At 40.9% G+C, this 26,461-nt stretch overlaps 1 protein-coding gene across 1 annotated transcript in view; it reads right to left on the reverse strand.

Moving 5' to 3' along the window:
- Window positions 1–26,461, reverse strand: part of CD247 (CD247 molecule) — a 48,040-nt gene that overhangs the window by 6,069 nt on the left and 15,510 nt on the right. The window contains 2 exon segments of the mRNA XM_053935738.1: window positions 136–189; window positions 1,380–1,486. Of these exon segments, the coding sequence (XP_053791713.1) occupies window positions 136–189; window positions 1,380–1,486 (161 nt within the window).

A 26,461-nucleotide genomic window follows, 5' to 3' on the forward strand; every position in this document is an offset into this window, starting at 1 on the left:
CTGCACACATGTACAGCCTACTCATTAGCTGGCTCATCCAAAGCTTTTCTGACCAGCAGGCAATTCACTGTCTCTGATGCCCCAAAAAGTCTGTCTGGATGGTGGATTAGAAAATGAAGAGCAGCAGTTACTCACATTGTACACATCATCCTGGCCTGGTCGCAGCTGTGGCTCAGAGGCCTGGCTGAGCTGGAAGAGAGACCATTCCATGAGCAGAGACACAGTGGCTCCCCTCAGACCTTTCATTCCCTCTCTCCTACCAGTTACTCCTATCAGAAACAGGGCAACCCACAAGCAGCTCCCTGTGTGGCTACAGGCAATGCAAACCCCTGCTGCAGCAGCACTTTTATCCACACAGCAGCCTGCCCTCAGCAGCCCTCAGTCATTTTATTTCACACAACACCACAAACATCTGAGTTTGTTCCCTACACACCTGCCCTCCTCAGATTTTGTCTCTCCATTCTCTTCCTGTCATAATCTTGTGCCTCCCTGGGACTTTGGTTCTCAGGCTTCCTGCAGGGAGTCCCTGCACCCCTCAGGAGCAGGGTTCTGGTGCCACCCCAATAAGTTGATGTGAGTGGCAGCTAACAAAGAGGTAAAGGATTATCCCTTCTGTAGCTGCTCTTTGGCTCAGCTGCTCACAATACTTATGAGAAATCAATTGCTAAGCCAAAATTCTGAGTAAAAAGGCAGTTTTGGGTCAATAAGAGCAGCTGCTTTGTGTTGTAGTGTTTAAACAAAAACCCTGTCAAACTACATTCTGTATTGATTTACTCTTTTTGAGTTATTACCACATTCAATTCTTTATTAAAAGTAACCTTCTAGCTTGGTCTATATATAGGCATAGAATCATGTTTGCAACAGTTACACAAGTCCTCTCCTGTGATTGTTTGGGTTGTTTGCATCATCACACTCATAGCATCAAAGATGTCTGAATTGTTGAGACATTTTAATAGATCTTTCACAAGCTTGCCATTTTCCCTGTATTTTCTGTGTATCCCCTCTTCTCTTTCCAATGACAAAGCAGGAGAAAAAAATCCACATTACTCTTGATCAGTCACTTCCCACCTACAAAATCCAGAATCTCTGATGTATCCATAAGTGCAACATGAAAATTCCCTCATATACTCTTCCCCCTCCATTCATGAACCTTTGGAAATAACTGCTTTACGTTGCTCAAGTGGACACCAGAAAGAGGGAAAAAAAAAAGAAAAAAAAAAAAAAGAAAAAAAAAAGAAAAAAAAAAAGAGAGAGAAAGAAATCAAAAGAATAGAAAGGTCTCCTTCTAAGAGATGGTTCCCCTCCACTCCCACTTTCCAGCCCAGCTCAACTACCTTACACCACCAAATCCAAATGCATCTGTGTTGGGTTAGACTGACCTTTGCCTTCACAAAAAGGGCTGTCATGACCACTGCATAAATGAAGAGGAATCCATCCAGCATGTAGCAGAGCCTGGGATCTGTGAGGCCAAGAACTGATGCAGCATCTGCACAAAAATATCAGATACATCAGCAAACAAAGTCATTTGTGTCGCTGGGTGCTTGGCAGCATAAATGTGGCAGTGCTGCATAGCACTCCATGGAAAAATAATAGCCAGTGTGAGGGCAACACTGCCCCTTTGCAAAGGAGATGGAATTCTGAATATGAGAATTATAGGATTAATCTGGTCAAAAAGGACCATGGCAAGTCCAGCCTTCTCTCTAAACAGGTTCAGATAAACCAGACTGTACAGGACCTCAGCCAGCTGAGAGTATCTCCATGGACAGAAATGTTTGCAAGCTCCCCCAGCCAAACCAGGATGTTTATTTCTGGGAAAACCCAGTGGCTTCTCCTGCAGGGATTCATGACTGGGCCTGGTTAAGGCTTCCTTCATCAAGTGTGTGTGAGAAAATACATTGTTTGGACGAAATTTTAGGGGAGGGCTTCTCAATTCTGCATTAAATGTAAAAGGTTGACACCATCACATTCAATGCTCCAAGAGTAACTTGAACCCATTGCCCCTCATGTTTTCCATTTGACTCCTAAAAATGGAGTCTCCATCTTATCAGCCACCATTTAAATATTTATACACTAACCACATCCAGCAGGACACCTTAATACTGTTGGGTTTCGGCAGATAAACCTGATAAAACTGCCCCTGAATCAGTTAATAAGGATGTAGAAAGTTCACAAAGTATAGCTAAAGAAATTAAAGGCTAAGTAACTATAGATCCAATATGCAGCTCCAGGTCCATCCCCCAAGGAAAAGCTGTATTGCACAGTTATACAAAAACCCAAACAAACAAATGCCTTAAAATTAATCTGAGTTGTGCTTTGTGCAGATTTGGAGGGAGTTCAAAAGAGAAAGACAAAAATTGCCAATAAACTGAAAAGCCCTTTGATGAAGATAAACAGTCACTGTTCCCTCTGACAGCCTCACACACCCAGAAGAAATACCAGAGTAGATTTGTTTGTTTGTCTGAACTAGGAGTTTGCATTCATTTTTTTCCTAAATCATGCATTTAGAAACAAATCCATGGAAATAAATTGAGATCCTAGATGGTTTTCCTTCTTCCCTCTCTTTTTCTGTCATTTAAAAATATGGTTCAAGCAGTTTATGAAAAATACCCTTCACCACATTTCCTCAGGACTATAAAATTTGATATATATGGGGTAAACAGAGACAGAAAGATTACATTATTTGCCCAACATTGTATATAAAACCAACAAACAAGCTGAGATTACCTTCCCAGAGATTTTCTTCTAAACAGTTCACAGGACAATATTTTACACCAGCCTGGAGGCATCTGAGATGCTGCTGAAGGCAGCATTTTTGGGTACTCTTTGGGTGTCCTGGCCCTGAATCCCCTCTTCTTCTACCAAAGCCAGGCACATTCACAAAATCATCACAAGTCCAATATTTCTCCAGCACTAATAAAATCCCCAGACCAGGAGGAGACGAAGCAGGAGACACAGAGGACTGTGGAGGAGATGTCAAGAGTGCAGGGGATTTAGGTGTGGCTCTGTGCCAACCATTGTCAACCTTGGCTGACTGCAGAGCCAACCAAGTGCCCACATGGTGCTTGTGTGGGGCAGCCCGGCCTCCAGCATCCCAGCTAATGGATTAAAGCTGTTCAGTGAGGGAAGCCCTGCTCCTCTGGCTGTGATTGTTCCTGGAAAACCATGTTTTGAGACTATAACGAAGTCCAATGTTTAGGAAAAAAAAAACAATAAAATGAATAGAATTATTAGGGTGGGAAAAGACTTCCAATACCATCAAGTTCAACCTTCAGCCAAATGCCACCATGCCCACTAAACCACGTTGTGAAGTGTCACATCTAGTCATTTTTTGAACACTTCCAGGGATGGTGACTCCACCATTTCCCTGGGGAGCCTGTTTCAATGCTTAACCACTCTTTCAGTGCAGAAAAATTTCCTCATATCCAGCCTCATGCAGCTTGAAGCTACTTCCCCTTGTCCTATCAGTTAGTTCATGTTATTTCCCTCCTTAATACATTTAACTTTGTATTAACAAAACGTACAAAGCACTTTCTAAATAACAACCTTTGAAACAGGATTAGGAAGTGAGAGAGAGAAAAAGACAGAAGGTACAAAGCATATTGAAAGAAAGGTTAAAGAGATAGGAAGCACAATGAACAAGTGGCAGTTAAAACAGTTACCATCCATTCAGGTGGACAGGACCAGTTTAGGGTTTTTAATTGCCAGAGGAGGGGTTCTTGCCTCTTCAAAACAGAAGTCCAGTCCCTTAGGGCACCACCAAAGTGCACTTTCTGTCCCTCATCAGCCATGATCTAGGGGCTGAGGCCAAGATCACAGCAGATGAGCTGATGATGGGAGCTGGGCAGAGGAAAATGTGCCAGGCCTGAGGGAGCAGTCACACTCAGCTGCCTCACACAGGGCAAAGCACAAACAGTAAATGTTTCACTGATGAGTCCCACTCTGTTAACCTCACAGGTTACCCAGTGCCTCCTGGGAATTGCACAGCATCTTTGCAATATTCACATACCACAACTGAGAGGAGACAGTTGCTGAGTAGAGCACTGCCCAGGTTGTCAGCCCTCCTCAATCCCAATTGCCTACACCTGGAGCCCCTGAGAAGTTTCTTCCCAGCACCTCCTCCTTCCAAAGCCTGGACTTTTGTTCCCCCCTTTTCTCTGCTCCCACCCAGCAATGCAGCCCTGCTCTCCTCTGTGCCTGGGCACTCTCTCCTGCTGCTGCAGGTCCTCGCACTCCCACATCTGGACACGAGGCAGGCATCTCCCTCATCCTGCTCCTCACTCACACCCCCAAAGCAGCTCTGCCACACCTCTGCAACAACTCCCTGTGCTCTTTTACTTTCTGAAGCATGGGTGAAGAAAAAAAAAAAAAAAAAAAAAAAGGCAATTCAGAACTGCTGCGGACAAGCAAGCGAGAAAGAGCCAGTGGTGAGAGGCCGAGAGCAGCCCCAGGGGCCAAGGCAGAGGAAGCCTGGGGCCAGCGAGGGAGGCTGCGCTGCGGGTGCCCGCCTCGAGAGCCCTGCGTGGTTTCACAGAGTTTCAAGCCCCTGGCTCAGGCCCAGCACCAGCTCTCCTGCACAGGGCAGCAAGCTCAGCTTCAGCCACCTGCCCACACTGCCTGCTGCTCCAGTCCTGGAGAGACACAGGGAGTCCCAGAACCACATCCAGACACTGCTCCAAAACATGACATGAGGGAGGGATGCTGCACCCCAAAGCTGGCTGGGGTCCTATCCACAGGGCTGGCCCAATGCAGCCAGTACCAATGGGGACCAGCTGAACTGAATCACTGGAACATGGCCTGGACCCTTGAAATGTGCCAAAACATTTATTTTAAATAGGATTTTCCTCCTCCAATGTTTTTAGTATGCATCTGGATTGGGTTAGACCATGATTCCTGATAATAGTTTGAGAAATACAGACCGTAAAAGCTGAATTACTTGTAAATCCAGATCACATCTGTCTACCATAATTTTTTTCTCTCCCATGAGCCTTATTAAGTGATTAATTTAAGGGTTTTACTTTTAGGGGTTACCAAAATTCAGTAACACAGCTGTAAATGAAGCTTTTTATCTTCCTGAGAAACCGAGTTTCTTAGTGAAGCCCATGAAAACCAATCCCAGCACAAGAGATTTATTGATACAACTGTAGTTACATACAAAGGTGTTTAAAGGCAGATCCTGCAGGGCCTTCTCCCAGCAGCCCAGAGCTGCCACAGCTGCTTGCTGGGCAGCTTTTCTCAGACACCACCATCTTCCACCAGCAGTGATCTCTGTAACTCTGAATGATACTGGATGTGATGGGTCTTGCCTCACTGCTGCTATCTGGGAACAAAATTCTGAACCCAAGAGAGTTCCGTGGGCTCAGGGCAGAACAAGGAGAGAGATGAGTACCCTGCATGGTGCTTCACTTCAAGTGTACACAGGCCTGCAGCTGAAAGGACAACCCAGACTAAATGCCTACAGGTTAACCAGCTAAAATTATTACAGATAATCCTGTTCATAGAGAATGTATGTCATGGGGTTTGGTTATATTTATATATTTCTATGGGATTTACTCATAGATAGAAACAACAAACAAACCTCTCCAGGGCTGGAGAAGCAGAGGCCAATTCTCCTTAACTTGCAGAAGGTAGAGGCTCAATTAATATGTCATCAATATTCCATCACATATTTGTGAAACACAGCATGGCCCAAAGCAAAGCTCGTGCCCTTGAAGTTCAGCATTAGAGTTCGTTGTTGTCAGAGGAAACTGCTGATACAATCAGGATTCAGGTTACAAGACCAAATGTTGGGCAGCCCAAATAATTACATTTAAAAAGGAAAGTATTTTAGGCCATTAACTTCTAATTTTGTACACCAATGAATGTCAGCCCTATGGAAAGTCAAGGTAAAGTGCTTTAGGATTCTTGTGAGCCCTTTGTATTCCTTTTAGGATCCCTTTCAGGGAGGCACTAACACAAAGTTCAAATAATTCAATTTTCCCTCTGATTAATTTGGAAGAAATAGAGTCAAAAGAAGGAAAATATTATAATGCTACAAAGGGCTAAACATTGGTGTTCCTGCCCATGGCAGGGGCTTTGGAACTAGATCATCTTTAAGGTCCTGTCCAACCCAAATTTTTCTATGATTCTATGATTTTCTAGCACATCATGGAATAAAGACTCTAATAAAGAAGTCCAGGGTACTGTAACAGGAGCAAGACAAGTAGATCTCCAGCTGCTGTTTGATATGTGGGAAGAGGAAACGTATCTGCCTTTTCAGGCTGAAGGGGAAGAAGATTAACTTTGAATATATAATTAAATAAGGCAGCCTTTCATCCTCCAAATCCTTCCAGAGCCTTGTCAGAAACAGAAAGGAGGCAGAAAGGAGGGGAGTGCCTTGCTCATCTCTGGAAGGGGACTCCTTGCTTCATCAAAACAGTCAGTCATTCTCAGAAAAAGCAACTGCTTTCACTTCTCACTTTAGCAAGGATTTGGTGCAAAGGGCTTTCCTGAAGCAAGCCTGATGTTGCCTCCTAGAGACAGCAAACCATGCACAGGGCAACTGCAGATGTGGATATCCAACAAGCTGGGCTCACAGCTGAAAGCTGTGCAGGTCTTGCAGCTTTTGTAGGGGGTTTAGATTAGGCACAAATGCTTTTACTAGACCCATCTTCATCAGGGACAGCAAAAATTTAATCCAGTTAATGCAAAAGGTGTTCCCCGCTGTAAATTTTCTAGTGTCTAATTCAATGTGGTGTTAAGTGTACAAAGAGGCAAGAATTATTATTCAAATGCTTCTAGGTCACTTAGCCTTTCCCTTGCCCTACCAACTCTGTCCCACAGCAGTAACTCACCCCAGACTGATTTACTATCAGGTGGCCTTTTCATTCCAGCTCCTACAACCCCATGCACATGATGGAGGACCACATAAAAGAATTGAGACTCCTTGTCTCCCCGGGAATCCCAAAGAGACTTCACAGCTGCAAGGCTGAAGGAAGAGACACTGAGTCAGGCACAACATGCTGCTGATCACAATCAGATGTGTTTCTCTGCTCAGTGAGCTCTTCTCTAAGTGGCAGACATTTCCCTAAGTACTTTAAATTGGCGTTTTTAAGTTAGACTTTACAGCTAGCTCACAGCTCATGGCTCCAGTAATCAAATCTACTGATAACATGAAGAACAATTCCCAACCAGGAGATTTATAAGGTATTCCCAGTCACTTTTATCCTAGTTTCAAACTTCCAAAAGTCATTAAGCCCAGGTGGGCTGTCCCACCTGGTGGGAAATGGTGGGAACTGAATGCAGAGGTGCACAGGGCCAGTAAGAGCCTCACCAGGGCTGGTGTCCCAGCCTGAGCTTGGTTGCAACTGCCTTGATTTGCTGCAAGCAGAGCAGTAAAGAATCCCTCACAAGAACACAAGCTAAGGGTGGAGGTGCTGGAGGGAGAATTTACAAAGAACAGCCAGACCATGAGCAATTCCTTCCCCTGCAGCCAACATGCACCAAAGCTGGGACAATGACAGGAGCCATCCCTGATGTATGGTCAAAACCATGCCTGGACACTCATCACTGCTAATCATACTGGAATCAAACTGGGATTTTTTTTTTCCTTTTTCTGAGATCAATTTCCACCTGAACTCACCGACAGCACCAGATCTAACCAGTGCCAAAAGAGCCAGAGTAAGCAAGGACACCAAACCCCCAGCAATAAAAGCCATCCACTTTCCTAGGTTAAGTTCATAGCAACACTTTTCAAAACCCAGGTAGCTGTCAGTCAAGTCTTTCAAAACATTTCTCATACAACGTTTTTCAGCAGATAAATGACTGAATCACTGGCAAGGTAGACATACAAGGTAGAAAAGTGGTGGGAAGGCTGCAAGACTTACTTTGGCAGGACAACTAGGAGCAGACTGTTTTAAGGCTAGCAAAGCCTCAAGATGTTTTCACTGCAACATCCCCTTGCAACGAGGCTTCTGAGGGTGAAGAAATTCCTAGTGAAGCTTGGTGTCAAGGAGGGAAATAGTTAAATATCTGCAGATGCAGTGGGCAGGAAGGAGGTTACACCAACGGCTGAGGCTCTAAACCCCGCGGTAGCTGCACACAGGGAGGGAGAGATTTCAGAGCAGTGCCCTGCCACTGACCCACTTAGTAGAGAGATGTGTGTGTCATGTCTTGCCTCTGCCAGAGGATGCACAGGCAAAAAAACTTTCTCCTGTGCAACAGCAAGTTATGTACAGAGTAGAGAGAAAGGGTGATTAAGGATTTGGGCTAATATTAATTCCCTGCATTTTTTTCTTGCAGCATTGCTCAACAAAACTTAGCAATAATAATATTAAGACCACTGGGGAATATTCCACTCTGAAAAGAATGCATGAAGCATTTCACAGGCCTCATAAAAAAGAGCCAGTGGATGAGCTCTCATAAAATGGAAATATCACAACAAACTGCCTGGGTCCTCAATGGACTCCTTCAGCAAAGGGGCTCAGAACAAACCCTAACTCATTGGAATCACATATTCCACTTGAAAAAAAAAAAAAGAGGAATTGCTTCTTCCACCTCTGAAATGCCCTTCCTCTGATTTGGGAGCATTCACATTTCCATAGCATGTAGCAACTATGCAGCTAAAATTTTATGGCAGAGCAAAGCACTGCTGAAGAGAAAGGGCTTTGTCATGGATCTGCAAGTGGGGCACGGATTTATTTATCCCTGTTAACACCTCGCTGCTGAGGCCTGTGCTCTCTGTCAGGTGACAAAACTGTGGCTGGTACATCTCCACTGCTGCATTTTGTTAAGAGCCACCTGAGGGACTACACCCAGCTTTAGAAAATCTTATCTCAGATGGCATTACAGGATAAGGGGAAAGCAAAGTGCTGTATTTTGCAACACACCTTCTCACACATAGGTAGGAAATGGCAAGAATGAAGAGCTTATATATAAATTTTGACTGGAATAAAGACTGTTAGAAAGCAATACATTCTGGTGTGGGGTGGGAGAAATAGGAGGAAAGAACGTCCTTATCATTAATGACTTTATGTAACACCTTATTTCACCAACTATGAGATAAAACTAATACATTAACTGTCAAAAATACTGAAGTGCTCTCAAAAGCTCAGGCACTGGAAGCTGGTACCTTCTTAATTGCTTCTCTATGGAAACAGACTTGTAGGAAAAAAGATCCAAAAACCCAAGGAAAAGGACCCCAATCTCTCATCACAAAGAAAATTTCCTGTTCACTTATACTATGAGTTCAAACCGTTCTATGGCAGTATTTGGAACCGAGATGAAGTAATTATGATTTACCCACTGCATGCAACTAATATTAAAATTTCTCAAGTTAATTCCAGAAATTACTTGGGAATACACTGAAAATCTAAAAAGGTGAGCTATCATGAGTAATTTAAATTCATTTCATCCACAGCACTAAATTTACCCTATTGGTTTTTCTTCAAGATTTTTTTGTTAAAAGATTTTCCAGAAATTTAGCGAAGAGAAATCCTATTCTGTTGCTTATGATTAGATTTAGTTTGTTTTGTTTTCCCAGAGGAGTGGCACAGCTGTTTCAGAGGATTTAGATCCCTTGTATTTATTCTTTCCATCTTAACATAGACAAGCAGCTCTCAGCCACTTACCAGATATATTTTACAGAACAATTCTGTTCATACCTTCAAGTTTCAGAGCACCTATCTGAAGCAGCCACTTGAGATGGGATATTATGTTGTCTCTGATTTTTCTCACTCCAACTAATTTTGTAAGTATAGAATCATGCACTTGTACTGCCACAGCATTCATCTAATTGCTTGTCAGCCTCATAAAACATGTTCCTTTTAAGATCTTTAATGCTGCTTCTAAAATGGATGAAAAATTTGAAATTATGTTTATTTTAAACAGGCCCTCTCTCCCACAAAAAGCCAGACTGGGAAGCCTCTGGGATGTGGAAAGAGATAAAAAGGCTGTGTAGAAACTGTACTTGTTTGCTTTCTGTGTACAGCTGAGATGGATTTAGAATGCAAAGGAAATTTATATGAGCTCCATTTTTCATAGCACTGGGAGCTTAGGTCAGCTTTATTGAAAGCACAGTTTGGGAAAGTGCAGTCACAGAACTGCTGGATGGAGTGAAAAATTGCCAAGTGATCAAATGCCCACAGAAAATAAATTTTCTCCTAAAAGGATCCTCAGTGTTTAATTTACTTTTTGTACTCCGTAAGAAAAATCTTTCTTCTAACTTCTATCCATTACAAGTTTTCCTTGCCATGGAACCCTTTACTGTGTATCGTACTACCCAAAATACCTATCAAAAAACTGGGTGGCCAGACAATGCATGGGCTTGTACAGGACAAAACACTCTCCTCCCTTAATACAAATGCTTTTCTGAGCTTAGTTGTGATGAATCCATTGTTCATTCACATCTGACTTGGTGTGTATTCCTAACAGGACAGAGGGGAAGAGGGAAGGTACCAGGGACCTACATCGAGGTGCTTTGCAGGGGCCTCATCTGTGCCGCTGGGAGTTTCTGGCATGTGCAAGCCTGGAATTAATCCCATTAAGCAAAGTGTTATCCACAGAATTAGCCATTAGATGTGCATTAATTATTACAACCTATCCCTTGAAATCCATTTGAAGAAGCTGCCCTGTTTTTACAGACAAAAAAAGTGAAGCTATGGGAGCCGATAGCACTCACAAGGACTGTGCTGGGGTTTATCACATCCAAACAGAGGAAGAAACGCAAGTGAATGTAAAATGTCCTGGTTTGCTTCCCAGTAAAGAGCAGATTCCAAAAGGGGTGCATTCATTCCCCACACCATTGAATTCAAATTAGCAAAGGCCATTTAATTCAATGAGAACAGGTTTAGCCACAGAGCAGACACATGCACACCTTCAAAGATGCGCAAGAAACAGGGAGTGTGCGTCTATAATTAAAATATAAATGCAAATGGTTTTTTTCCTAACACACTACATTTCATTATACAAAAAATATTTACTCAATCTAACAAATTTAAATTTGGAGGGCATACTCTACACAATTTTTTTCTGGAAAATAAAATTTTTCATTACTCTTTAAATACGCTGTAGTCTACTCTGCTTTCAGAGTGACCTGGAAGCTTGTTCTTCTGCAATTCTTTTTCACATGCCTACACATTAAAGTTAAAAGTCAGGAAAAAAAAAAAAGAAAACATTGCCTCTGAATCCTTTAATTTTAAAAATATTATTTTTCTAGAAATATATCCCAAAGCTGTATTTCTGTTTTATCAACAAAAATTGTCAGTGGTTTACTTCAAGTCCATTGCAAGAGCTACATTAGAATGATTAACTATAAGACAAAAGAGCAGGAAGGACTGGATGGTTCAGCTCATTGCCCAGCACCAAATATATATATTTAACTCTCAAAACATTTCTGCATTTCCACTGAAAAAGAGCATAGCACATGCACAAAATACAAAAGAAAGTCTATGCACATAAAGCAAAAGAAGTCAGGCTTCGTAACCTGCTCTACCTGATACTGTTTAGGATGTAAAACTGGTTTGCCAAAAATGATGGAAAAACAACGTCACTATGTATTTCTCCTGTCAGTAGATTTTCTGCTTGGACAGGACAAAAAACATAATATCCTAACAGATTCCATGCACCTGAAATTTATTGAACACAACGGCATCCCCTGTCACATAGTGGGTTTTTATCTAAATTAAATTACATAGAGATGTAGATACAGCTATACAGTATACAAACATTATCTTAATTAATTTCATTTCACTTCAGAAAGATACATTTAATTTCATATGCTGGAAAAAAACAATGAAACCTAAACAGCAAAATCATAAGCAAATCTGCATAGACCTTAGACAATATTATTTTACCAAACTAGTGCCACAAGCCCCCTGAAGACAGATTTCCCTGCTAGCAAGACCCATCCTCCTCCAATGTCCCACTGTTAAATATCACTCTTGTAAGTTTATGATCAGAAAAAAGTCCCTAAAAGAGAAAAAGTCTGACCAGCTGGGACAGAAAATCTGTTCAGTTGTTTTATTAGCATGCTAACAATTGGTGATCCAAACAGTACGGTTTTCAGATGTAGTTTACAACAATAAAAGCAATTTCTTCTCTTTTCCCTGTCACATATCTAACATTATCATAATGGTGGCAGCATAAAAAGTGAAAAAATACTTGTAAAATCCTATGCAAAATTATTATGTACTCTTTAGAAGTAGAAATTGAATGACAGTTTTATGCTGCTATTTATAATCTAGATAAAGCTAAATAAAGTATAACACTAAACATACTGCTTCACTTAAAATTCTCAGCTGGCTACGACACAGAAATACCCTCCTGGTGGGCTGTTCAGAGATTAGTATTTCTGCAGATTTTAAGAGATTAAATTCTGCAGCTGGTTATGCTATCTGCCGAATAACCCGATATCAGATATTGGGCATAGTTAGAAGTCATGCACAACCAATTTGTAATTCAAGACACAACTGTACAATTAAGATTTTTTAAAGATTATATTTCAAAATTAGTTGTACTTTCAGTTTTTTTGAGGTATCAGTAAGTCATGTTTTAAAAACAAAATAAACTCTGCCATTTGAATTTCTCTTAGCAGAATACTACAGTTGGAGTGAAGAGGGTACATTTGTTTGTTTGCATAAAGACTTGCTTCTAATCAGAAACATCTTCTTCTGCAAACTCAGAAAGATCGAGTCTAACTGGCAGATGGACGGCTTAAATTTTACCATCCAGAAAGTTACCTAGCAGTGCTGAAATCAATAACAGAAACTCTAAATAGTGTCATTAACACATGTGGATCAGCTTGTGAATTCTTGACTCCCTGACTGACTACTGATTTCCACAGAAATGTTTTGTGCTTATTCTGTTGTGGTGGAATCTGATGGCACCAGCATTTTCATGGAAATAATACACAGTCATTTTGCTCAATGACTACTCACTTTACAACTGAAGAAGCAAAATTGATATCTTTATCTTCAGCCAAGATTTGTATTTTTATTTTTATTACTGAGCAGAAGTGTAAAAGTGAAAAAGCCATTTCCACATGCTGCTTGCAATATTACAGAGAATTTGGAATTAATCTCCCAGTTGTTTTTGTCCAAGTTCCTCAAATCACAAATGCACCACTAGGTCAAAGGAGAACCCCAGTAGTTTCTGCAAAACAATTCCTGACTTTATTTTAAAATATCCTTTTTAACCTTATTAGGTCACATAGGAATCAAAATCTATAGCACAAGCATGGAGATGATTATAAGGTGTTGAATTCAAATGATCCCACTCAAACAACTGCTGCACAAACTTCCTGAGTACTTGTCAAAGGGCCAAGAAAGTACATTTTGTGCAGACAATCTTAATGGTGGGAAATGACAGAAAACAAAGTGATGTCATCAAATTATTTTCTATAGTTACCAGAGTGTTCCGTGCTGTCCTATTTGTAAAATCACTCTGTGCTGTAAAAAGTAAGACAAAATAGAACTTAGAGCACGAAAAAGTACTTGCAGTGTAATGGTGTTCTCAATGCTTGTCAGGAAAGTTCAGGGAGGAACAGAAAACCCGGAGCCATGACATCAGCCAAGGACACTCTTTTATGTTTGCTGCCCCCCTGGGCATTGCACACCAGACATTCTCCAGGCTGGTTTTAATAATAGCTTTATAGCCACAGTTAAGGAGAGAATAACTGCTTTATTATCCTTTGCAGACAGATAAATCACGTTTGTTACACCTTCCCAACTGGCTCACCTCTGTGCTACAGCTTTCCATCCCGAACACTAATTGTCCTTTGATCAGGTTTTGTTAATGATGCACTTCTCTTTGTCCAGCCCACAACACAGATACCACATGACTTACCTTTGCCTTTCTTTTACATTCTGGACGTGCAGTACTTTGGTCAGAAAAGGTCACGTCTGTGTTTCAGCGTGGACCATACAAATCAGGGCTTGATGCCACGCTCTCAGAAAAACAAACACATTTTCTTGCTCAAACACCTTGCTGCTGCATCCTGGTGTATCCCAGAAAATCCCCCATCATTTACCCCCATCGTTTTTGTGCACAGAGCAGCTGCACAAAACCAGCCAGGCCATTTCAGGAGCTGCTCAGGAGCTGTTTGCCCAGCAGCTCACCTGTGATTTTTCTGGTTTATTCTGGCCTGCCAAGGGGCAGGACATGGGCTCAGTGGAGAAGGAACCTTTCTCCCTGGATGCTCCTCTCCAGCATTGCACAAGCTGGCTCTGGGCCCCATTGCCACAACACAGGCTGGCTTCTTTTGTCAGAAATCTCCATCCTTTTTGTCTCTTCGGTCAGGTTAATATCACTAATCATGTTTATTTTTTCCTATTCCTTTCCTTCAACATTTCGGATTTCTGGGAGACCTTTGAGTATTTTGAAGATCTGGCTACGAAGCTGATTATGAAATGGCTTGAACACTTCACACAGATTTTTCCCCTGCTGAGACACTTTGGGGGCTGTGCTTGCCTGCCTGACAGCAACCACAAGATCCATGCCCACAGAGTCCCTTTCACTTATAAACTGTGGCAACAAAGCCAAGCTCCTGGTCCCTCGCTCATGCACACCCTGGCCCCTCAAAGCCTCAAAGCGCGACGTGACGCTTCCCTTCGACAGATACGGATCTACCCCCCACACACCGCCCCGGCAAAAACACATCTGAGACTCTCCTGAGCTCAGCCAGCCAGCGCCAGGTGTGTCTGGGAAAGCACTTGCTCAGAGCAGCTGAAAACTCCTCTAACTGAGATAGAAATTGTTACCTCAAAATAAAGTAAGCGTAGGAGCAGACTTTATAATTTCAGGGCTCTTCAGCCTCTCTTTTTTTGCAGCAGGAATAAAAAAACCCAACCAAATGAACGAAAAAGAGTTTCACCTAAAAAGGGCAGAACCTTAAGTGTGGGTCACAGGCATAGTTTTCCCAAACTTGGGACTTTAAGGGGACTGAGCAAGCAAGCAATCCTCAGAGAAACATATGAGCAGCCAGACAGGTGACCCCACAGATGCAAGAAGCAGCAGCAACATCTGGGATCAGTGTCCCAGCTCTGCTCCATGTCAGACCCTGCAGAAAGTCTGCACAGGCTTTCAACCCACCAAAGAGGCATCACACCAACCCCACTATGCAGCGTGAGCAGGGACTGCTTTTCCTTTGAAGTACCTGGCTCCAAAGAAAGCCCTTTTGACACCCTCCAGGCAATATGTGTATGACACAATCTTATAAAGCAACACTTTTGTTTCTTTTTAAGTTAGAGGGTGGTAGAAAAGGTTCTTTGTTTGTTTTCAGAACATGACTGTCTTTGTGGGAGTTACTGCGTTCATCCATGAAATGGGACATGCCTGCAGAGCTCAGCAGAGAGGACCCAATGCCTTGACACAGAATGTCCTGCACCTCTGCTACCTGAGCTGGAAAATTTGGCTCTCAGCATATCCTGGGAGCTTGGAGAAAAAAGAAAACTACAACACTAAATGATCTTGTGTTGTAGCGCCAGACTAAGGCTGCAACAGGGCAGTGTAAGTCCAAATGCTGCCAGACAGGCTAAAGCACAAAGGGAAGGTGACGTGACAAATTGGTTTTCCTTCTTCTTCCATTTTTTTTAAAAGGCAAAATACCTCTTTTTTTTTTTTTTTTTTTTTTTTTTTTCCCAGAAGGCAGCTTTGACTCTGGATTCAAAATTGCCAGACACAAAACCAAATTCACATCCATATAGAATAACGACTGATACACAAACTCTCCTCTCTTATGAGCAGGACCATGAATTGCAGCATGAATTTTCTGTATATTTCTTGCCAACTCCCACTCCTTCACAATGAGCAACTGCAAAGTTTCAATCTGAATAACCGACTTTATAGATTTAGGGAAAAACAAGTTAATTTACTATGATAAAGGGCAAAAAAAGCCCTGTTTGTGCTCTCTGGAATATACTCTATTGGCTCCTCTGAGCAAGCAACAAAACAGTTTGCCATTCAGAAGCTTAAACTCAAGTCTTATGAGCTTAGGCTCTATCTTTCTCATCAGAAATACAAATTCTAGGTAATCACAAAATACAGTGCTGCTCACCGAGGTGTGGTATTTTAGAACATCTGATATTAGCTGCTTCCAGAGATGCAAAAGCATCAAAATATCTGTATTTGAAGGTTTACTTCTTATTCAAGAACATTTCAGCCCCTCATTCCAAATACATGCCGGAGTTGGAATAATCAAAATAAAAATCTATACTGAACTTTTGATAAACATCTTCAATTTGACAACGCTGGTATTGCCTTTGCCCCATTATTTTGCATTTATGTAGCCTCAGAGCATTCTCCTCCTGAAGTGACTATTGATGAACCAGTGACAGATACACTGAAAGAAATACAGAGATATAACAGGATTCCCTTCCTGCCACCTTCCAGAGCTGCAGGACTTGGCTAAATCAGTGATGCTCTTCATTTTAATTGAGCACCTCAAACTTTTGGGTTCACCCATTGCCATTTTCTCTCACTTAGGTGCAATGTGCTCGCTGTCTTTCCCTTCCACATATACATAGGTGCAATACCATAGACCAAGGGTGTATGTACATATATTTATATATATCTACATTCATGGATACACCACATAACCCTCACACATATTTTTATTTGAGTGCCTATATCTACATACACTCACCCAAGCCATTTCTTCTGTCTGTGGAAAAGAAGAGTAAGCAGCTTTGAATGGATTCATAAAAACAGACAATAACATATTTTCCACTGGAGTGGAGAGGAACTACAGATTCATTTATAATTTTACTCCTCTATTTAAAGGAAGAGACCTAAACAATACAGACAAAACAATGGAAAATTAAAGCATTTCATCTGTTCAGAATTTTCTGTCCTGTTCTCGCTAGCGGTAAACAGCCCTAGCAGTAGGCAAGCCCTGCTTCAGCTCAGGGAGCATCTCTGAACACACTGGTATAGCCAGGGAACAACTGATGCCCCAGGCACACAGCAAGGATACATCTTACAAAGAGAGACAGCCTGTTCTCCCTGGCCAAAATCTGGTTTTCTGGGTGAGTGTGTGATGTTTTCCTGCATACAGTCTGGGCTTTGGCACTCATGAAGTGCCAACTACATCAGGGACAGTGCTGAAGCTTAAAATAACATGCACTTGTTAGTACTCACATCCACGTGCTAGCTCTGCCTATGTCACCATCATCTATTTCAACAATCTATTATTTGGGACATCTGTTATCACAGGCGAAAAATGCTGCAGACTACATTCATTCACACCTCACATCCCAAGACCATGAAAAAAGAGCTGCATCCGCTATTTTCTTTCTAATCAGGTTCTTTGCTATACACTTCCACATTTTTCTATCATTGAGAAGTTAAGAAAGGGGTACATTTATTTTTTGAAGAAAAATCCCTAAAGACCTGGTCAACCACATGAAACCCAGCAGTCAAGGTTTGAAGAAAGATTATCACTTTTTTTGAGACAGGTGAGAAATTAATGACAGGTCAGAGATGTGGTCTTTGGAGGATAGAAAAATAAGGGTAATAAATGAATGCAGCACATGGTATCTTAGGTTATTGGGGAATTTGTGTGATGCTTTACAGTGTGTCCTTAACTGCATGGACAAAAGAGCCATGAAATCAGATGTTTCTTTCCTTCTCTGTTTATTTATAATGTTCCTAGATACAGGGTATTTGTCAAAGCCCAGCCATCAGTCACAGAAGCTAAATAGTTAAACAGTAAGCTGAAAGAAAAGTTTGTGCGAGAGCATGCTGCATCTCTCCTTCAAAATACTGCACTAGGAGAGCCTAAATATAGCAGAACCTCAAATATCAAAAGTTACAGGGCTAAAGTTATCATGTGATAAAGTACACAAACAACATTAAGTCGTGCCTGTTAATATTTGTAATAAAAAGGACTAAATTGTTAACAGACGTAGAAAGAAAGGACTTCAAAATAATAGCATTTCTTAAAAATTAACATGCTATTTCTCGCTTGCTTTTGACCACCAAGTCTTTAATTGTGAGCAAATATTGTTGCATTTGGTATTTAGACCACGTTACAAGAACATTTTTCTTTGCAAAAGTAAGAACACATTAAATTTCATGCTTGACATGTTCATTTGTGCTAAAGGAGAAGTAACTGCCCAGGGCTCAGATTACATCCTCCTCAAAGCAGCAAACCAAAGCTTTAACTAAAACTGGTAAGTTAATTGCCTGCTTGAACATCCTTTTCAACCTTGAGATGAACCTGATAACTCACCCAAAAAAGCTGAAAAGTTCGATTTATTTTTGTCCCAGTGCAGAAACTGGTATGTGTGCTCTAAGACACTCCAGTGATGAAAATTCATATCTTCTGGTGCTCCAGACTGTTAGCTGAGTTTGTACACTAAAAAGTTCAACTTACGTTTATCAATTTGCTATAAGTAAAAATGGTGTTTTCATTGCAAACGCTCCTGTTGGCTTACTTCTAAAAAACCATGATCTTGTGGCACTAAAGAGCAGCAAAAATTCAGTTTTAATACTTCATGCTGCATCCATTGTAATATTAAAAAAGAAGGAAGCTCTGTCTCTGCTGAAAGGCCCATAATGGAGCACCACGGCTCAGAGCACCTCTTTGGAGGAGATTACAATTTGCAAGCATTTTCTTTCTGAAAAATTGAAACTTTGAATTTTTGGGGTTGTTTTTCTGAAGCAGGAAAGATAAAACCATGTACACTTTAATGCAATATTTCATTTTTAATTCTCATGAACTCTCATTTTTAAATATTAAAAAAAATGTCTTTTCTAAATCAAAGAATCTTCTGGTTGTTATAAGAAAACTTAAAAAACCCATAACTAAACAGATAAAAGGTCTCCACTTGACTCTGGAAAAGAGTTTTTAAGTCTCTGTGTTTTGGGATCTAAGTTCTGGTATGATTTAGTAACATCTCTTTGCTGTGCTGGTATTGAAAGGTCATAATTTATCTATTTAACTTACTACAATTATACAAGAAACTTTGTAGCATCCTGATTTTAATTTAGTCTACGCCATTTCTGATGGAGAAAATTCAACTCCCAAAGGGCAAAAAACCCGTTTATTTAAAACATTCCCTTTTTCAGTGCCCCAGGATCTCCTCTGGGATATTTCCCACCTTCATCTCTATTGCACAGACCCATATCCCCAGCCTGCAATCCAAAGGGCAGGTGGCACAGGACCCCCAGAGTGCAGATTTGACCCGGCTGGTTCAGCACAAAGTCAGCAGTGAGCTGTGTGTGGCTCAGCTCTGCCTGGCAAGCCCCAGCCCAGCTGCTTGCTGCTGTTTACGATAAAAGGCGACCCCACGGGAGGCAGCCTCACCCACGGAAACACCCCAGTTCACAGAAGTCGTCGTCTTTCTCACTCTCCGTGGGGTTTTCTGCTGCTTGGTTTCAGTCCCTGCAGTGCCAGGAGGATTTTCCACTGCCCAGCTGTGCCCCAGTGTCACAGCTGGGAGATGCTGTGGCTCTTGGTGGAGTTTATAGAACCTTCTCCCACCCAAGTCCACCTCCTTGCCACTACACCCCTTCCCACTGCAGAAACCTTTCCAGTTCATCTCCACATCTGCAAATTTCCGATATCCATGAGGTGAAGTGAGGTCAAAAATTTGAGACAGATCACTGAGAAGCATTCAACAACTCCCAAAGCTACAAACACAGCAAGGGCTCCTGTGCCAGCTTCAGAAGGATAGAGAAAAATGTGTAGAGGCAGGCAAGCACATGATTACTGACAAGGTAACAGCAACTTTAGATAGGATGTGGTGAAAACAGCAGAGCCACTGAACTGGCAACTCTATATGCTTTAAAAGAAAAAAAAAAAAAAAAAAGCCAGGGTTCTATAAATAATTAGATTGCATTCAAAAGTAAATGAAAACAAAAGCACAGGATACTTGAGAAAAATATGACACATTGGCAGTTCTGTAACAGACAGAACCGAGCAAATATTTCATGGGACTGTCTAGTTATGCAGCAAGGCAGGGATTAATGCCCATTTTGGATACTTTCAAAAAAGCCAAGCCACCATCTTTCATCTATCACCTTCCTTCCAAGAGCCACATTTCCCCGCAAACTTGTTATGCTTTCGGCACTGACTAAAAATACAGAAAAAAAAAAAAAAAAAGTTGGATTAGACTAAGATTCTCATCCTGCTCCCTCCAAGTTTCACAGTACACTCAAGGAACAGGATCCCATGTTGATATATTAATGACAATTAAGTATTTAATATTTGATACTGAGTTTCTTTTGCTAGGCACTGAAACATATTGAAAGTAAATGCATGTGTGATACACCCAATAAAAATCACTAGGGGAAACACTGAGCAGGGCACGGAAATCCAGGTTAAACTGGCAACAGGCTTCAAGTGGGGGAAACACTAGAACACATTTCTCTGTTTTTGTTTTAAACAGGAAATAGTGATCTCCTCTTGTTTACTGAGACAGAAGGCAGCACAGCAGCAAACATGAGATCTCTGACATGTCTGAATTACACTGATCTGATGCCTCATTATTGAGTAAACATAGCTAAGGATACAAAGCACTGCAATACTTGTATTCCATTTTAAAAAAGTTTTAAAATTATGTAATTCACACAGCAGTCAGTGAATTCTAACATCATTAAAGTTGGTGCAAACTTTGGCTGAACTTCAGATACCAACTTACATCTAATTTTTTCTTGTACTTCTGACAGGAGGGAAGGGAACCCATGAGCTAAGCAGTTTACCATTTTTTGGTTAACTCTAAAGACATAATCTGCAGGGAAATAAAGTGGTCATATTCTAGAATTTTAAAAAGATAAATGGCACATATTGGATGAGTTATTGCATGTCTATCATATGTCCATGAAATTCTGTCTGATATTGCAGACTGCTTCTGTGTTGAAGACATGTTCCTAGCCTATGTTATCTATAAATTTTATTAATATACTCCAATATTTTCTGCCATTGTTATTAAACATGATATTAGATAGCAATATCCATATCAGTTCTTACAGATCTTCACTAATCATCTCTTCAGACCCAAATTTTCACTTGCACATCACACTGACGCTTCTTTGTGAGCTTCACTGTGCCCTTTACAGGACCAATATTCCATTAGGTACAATACGTCCCCTCCTCTCTGTTCTGTGTAGCCCCAGGAAAAATGATTCAGATAAATCCATCATCCATTCCTTTGTGGAAATAATTAATAACAATTTACCAAGTAATCAGTTTAGTTAACCTTATAATCTTTGGTAAAGCTACTTTGCATTTTATCTTTCTTTCCACATTCCTCTCTTGTGTATTTCCTAAAGAATTTATCCTGAAACATTTCAGCCCACTGAGGTGCAGCATGAACAGATTTGTAACTGATCCCTGCTCTTCCTGTTCCTAGGGAATTAGCAGCACATTTGCTGGTTTTGTGTCATGCACAGAACTGACCCTGTAATGGTTCAATCCCAAATTTACCAGCCAGTGAAGGAACAGTAAGGATTACTTATGTGCAAACAATGAATAACTGAAATACCTGAGGACACAAAGTGTTAAAAGGTAGGAAAACAAACCCTGGTGTGGACAGTTCTGATGGACAACATATATGTTTATCCAAACCTATGTACTCACCTACAAGGAAGGTACCACTATCACAGCTTCATGCTGTGTGAGATTCAAACCCACAACACTCATGAGATGAATCCAGAGCTCTCTCTGGGATTCTGTGCTCATCCTCATCTGTGTAAGCAAAACTTTAGGAAGGTCATTTCTACCTTTGCCTTAGGAGTCACCATCAAAGCAGTGTTTGAATTTCATCTTGCCTCTGAACCACAGCTTGGCTTCCCAGGATCATTTCTAACATGAAAAGGGTGATATAAAGGTAAGTTACTGGGCCATCATCCCTACAATTCTCCCCTTAACCTATGCTTTGCTGCTTATGCTCTGATGCTTCCCCTTTTGTTCTCATCTGGCTGTCTCTGCAAGAAGCCTAACCCTGACAGAACATTTGCCTCGTTCTCTCCTCCCCTCCTTTTAATCTTACCCTTTCTCCCCACTCCACATGCATCCCACAGCTCCAATTTTAAATCACCCAGTAAAAAATTCCAACCTAACTCAAACCATCTGCAGCCACATAATCCCAGGTAACAACAGAGGGCCTGACTCTGTGCAAGCGCTGAGGTCCCACTTATCCATCCCAAATGGAAGGTCTAGCTCCGTGTCCCTCAACGTGTCTGGCCAAAAGATTCTCCTGCTCTGCCTTACAAAGAAAGGACCTGAACAAATCAGGTACTTGGCTGAAAAATCTTAGGAAGTTCCTAAAAACTATCCCAGTCTACTTTTGCAGCATTTTGGCCAGCAGAGAGAAACTTTGCTGATAAAATCCCTTTTGTTCAGAGCGCTGAGGGAAAGATGCAGGTCAGATGACTGAAGTTGCTTTTCTGTATGAAAAAACCTCCTCATTTTAATGGCCATAATAATAAAATCTTGCCCCAGAGCCCAATTTTGAGTCATGAGCTGTATATGCTTTTGGAATGCCTCAGCATTATTAGAATACACTTATTTTTAGCATGCAGCATATTGAGGTATTTTATATATCAATGCTGTATTAAAAATAACGTAAAATAGGTCTAACACGTAATTATATATATTTATCTTAAATGCTTCTTTATCTATATTGGGTTGATTAAACCAGGAGGATATAAAAAATTGGCTGTAATAGGTTATATTGGTTTAAAGCTTGAATTACTGAAATTGCTTAGGATATTTGGGTCATTTAAACTTATCCAGTAGCAATGAATAGTTGTAGTATTGCCAGAATTTCTGTAGTTTAAGTTATAAAAAATACACATGCACTATTCCCAGTACTTGAACATACTATGACAATTAAATCAAAGTTTTAATGCACCTGTAAATGTTATCATATTAAAAAATCTATCATAGAATATTTACTCAAAATAACTCAAATGCAGACATTTTCTTTCCAGTGGTTGGGACAAAAATAAATCTAAATATAATGATTCTATTTTCCCTTAGCTATTCAGGGATTAGTTGTCCCCCAGGAGTCCAGGTTGGCTTTTTACAAATAATAGCACAGTACATAATGAAAAATTTAAAAGTACTCTTTATTTTCACTTAGCTGTAGTAAGTGGTAGGCAAAGCCTGCCAGTGTCAGACTCAAAGCAAGATTCCAATTCTGAGAGATAAGGCACTGAACAGTATTGCCCTAACACTACAGGGCCAAGATGAAAAAAAAAAGTTTATCATCCAGAGACATAACATGACAAAAACAAAATGTACTTGGTCTGAACTGTTACAGTGTGAAATAGGTTACACTAGCTGAGTCCATATCACCTCTTCTTATATATTTGCCTTTTTTAACCAAAAACCTGGAATAAGAATTCATAACAGATTTTGTTTAATATATTCCAATTAAAACATCAATAACTGTTAAAAAACAAAACAAAACAAAAAAAAAAGGAAAAGAAACCCCCAGCAACACTCAAAAGCAGTTTCTTGTGAGAGAAGGATACAAGAGGAATATAGATAACCTAAGTTTCCAGAGAAGTCCAAAATTAGGGGTTACAGGAAGCAGAAGGAGATGAGAACTGCTGTATAATTTCATTTAAACAAACTCTTAATTTTACAAAATACATTATCCCTGTGAACTGCAGGCCTACTAATTCGTGTCCCCATTTGTTTTCTCTTTCAGCTGAGTCTGCAGCTCCCAGAATAAAGCTGTCACTTGAGCCAGCAGGTGCCTCCATCCCCACCTACAACAGTTATGACACGAGATTAAGAAAAACAGCCACCCCTGGCAGCCGGGCTGGCACGTAATGAACAGTTTAACCCTGGATAAACCTAATGACAAGTGTGGGTGGCTTTGATTGAAATGACAAGGCAGTTTGTCACCCGTTGCTCTGTCACAGAGATCAGCAGTGCTAGCTGAGTTTTCTGCTGAGTTGAGGGGAAAGCAGCCTGGCACTTGCGCATTTCAGAAGGAGCGCGCAAAAACATTGAAAACAAAAGGAGTCACTGTCTCGGTGTTGAAGCAACTCTCTGACTCTAAACAAGTCAGCAGTGGAAGAGATGCAGTCTCTAAGATGCTCTTGTGAGAAAACAGCACTGTCTCTGGAGACTGATGGAAAATTTTAAACAAAAAACCCAAACCAAACCCACGAAGCTCTCTTATTTTAAATTACCCAGAGGCTTTTGACAGAGGTACTCAGCTATCCAGTTGACCTCCACGTGAAACTCCCAACAGCAGCCTGCTTTGCTCTAAGGGTTGTATTTCTCATTGATGAATGTTCAGTGCCCATAAAACGATAACAGCAAGAGTTGATTGCCATTGTAAATCATTAAATAGTCTCGAGGCCCAGCCATCAATCACTGCAGTTTTAGATGATACTGTTTATGGTGTTACACATGCGCCTGCTTAAATACAGCAGCTGTCCTCAAAAGACTGCATGTGCCTTGGCCCTGCAAATACTTGTGTTTCTGGTTAACCCTAGCTTCAATTAGTGCATTAATTAATACACTACGAGGTGCAACACAATCAGAACCCAAGTAAACAAGTAACAAAGGGGTACAAGCACAGAAACAGGCAACGGCCATTTGACGTTCACGTGGCAGATCAGCAACAGTCCTGGATCCAAAAGGACCACAAATGGGAAAGGCATGTGACATCAATGTCACATCAAGTGACAACCAGCACTGTGAGAGGCACCATGGTTTTTCTGTACAAGAGGAAAATGAGTATCACAACCTCAGACCTCGTGACATTATTAAACTTATTCTCTATATTAATTTGAAGACGGTAGCCCTACCATACTTTCATTTTCTACACCCACACATGGCTTTCCTGAAAGCCCCTCCGATTCTGGTCCTCAAGTTAAGGCAAGCCCAAAGGAGAAGAATTCAAAACATTTTCAGCCTCTGTATATGAAGAAAATTTACAGTGGCTCCTCTGCCACCCACTCTCCCCATTCCTTTTTAACACCTTGGAAAAACCCTGCTGTTTTAAATTGAAACCTTTCCAGTTACAGATGCCAACATTTTGAGGCAGTCAAATGTTCATCATCCTGCTGCTCTGCTAAGATCAGTAGCAGCCCACCTGAGGGTTGGCTTCCCAGCAGTAATCCTAGGATAGACATCTGGGTTGATGCAGACACACAATCCAGTCTTGCAGCAACCCCCTGGGAACTCAAGATTTTATTCCTGCTTTCCATGCATATTTTGCTTGGAAACAACAAAGTACTTCTCTATTTACATGTTGCTATAAATAAGATACAAATCAAGAAGGTTGATGGATGCACTTTCTCCACTGAAGCCTCTAATTTAATGCAGCAGTTGCAGTATTGCCTTTTCAAGAGAAAAACAGGCTCATAGCAAGATTTCCCTCCTGGCCATAACACCCTTCTGGCAGTTCACTACACATGGTGTACACATGTGAACAACACATCCATGGCGTTTTTTGGAGGTTATTTTCCTCTTGATCCCCTTCAGATGTCAGCTGTTGATGTCCACCTCCTCCAAAGTAAAGCCAGCTTCACTGTTTCCATCCAACAGATGGTCACTTAAGCAAAATCCTGCTGCCTTGTGGTTTCCAGCACATCTTTAGCATTGCCAGTAACAAGGATAGTATCACAGAGAGTACCACTTTAACAACAACACTCAAACCTGGTATCTAATATCAGTTAAGGCTTTTCCAAGCCCTTTCTATCTTAACCTAAATCCTCACTGAAGTATCTCATTTGCTCCTTATCTTATTTGCACATGTCCTTTTGGACTCTACTATTTCGTAAAATTTCAGCATTCCCAGCATCCTGTTATGAGTCACCAAATGGATTTTAATCATATTCTGTGTCAAAAGCTATGTCTGGGCTTTTCCATCCTGGACATAACACTTAGATATATCTAAATGCTGTCAATCAGGTTGGCTTTTGTTGATGACTTTTAAATTTCTTTCAATATGGTGGTTGCAAAGGTACGTAGAGTATCTTACAAATCACCTACTACGTGCTTCAGCACTGCATTTATCTTCCATTCCTTTTCATTCTTGATGTAACAGCTTGTGTGGAGATACTTTTCTTACCTTAATATGAATTTCTACTTATATAGCAGTTTTTGTGCAAAACCAGCAACATGAAACTTCCCCTTGCTTTAGCTGAAAGCTCATGAGATCTACATTTACATAAAAAGTTTCTTTCCTGCTCTAGTCTGCTTTTCCATTCTATTAGTTCATCATGAATTCAAGCATGGAAAGATTAAATACAGTTATTTAATGGATAAAGCAATTGGGAGTTCTGTTGCTGCTTTGACAGAGACTTTCTGAAAAACAATTAACCATTCTGCACTTTGATTTACCCCATTAGAATAGAAATTACAAGACCATACTACTTCAGGAGAGGAAGGTGAGGACCTATTATGGGTTATGAAGTATTTCTAATTCCTTAGGAATCCCTAGATTGATGAAAGCAATGAGATGAGTAGCAAGTGCCGATTCATTAAAAGATAAAAAATAGTCTTCAGTGCAGGAGG

Source organism: Vidua chalybeata, chromosome 2, assembly GCF_026979565.1.
Source record: "Vidua chalybeata isolate OUT-0048 chromosome 2, bVidCha1 merged haplotype, whole genome shotgun sequence".
In the NCBI taxonomy this organism is placed as follows: domain Eukaryota; kingdom Metazoa; phylum Chordata; class Aves; order Passeriformes; family Viduidae; genus Vidua; species Vidua chalybeata.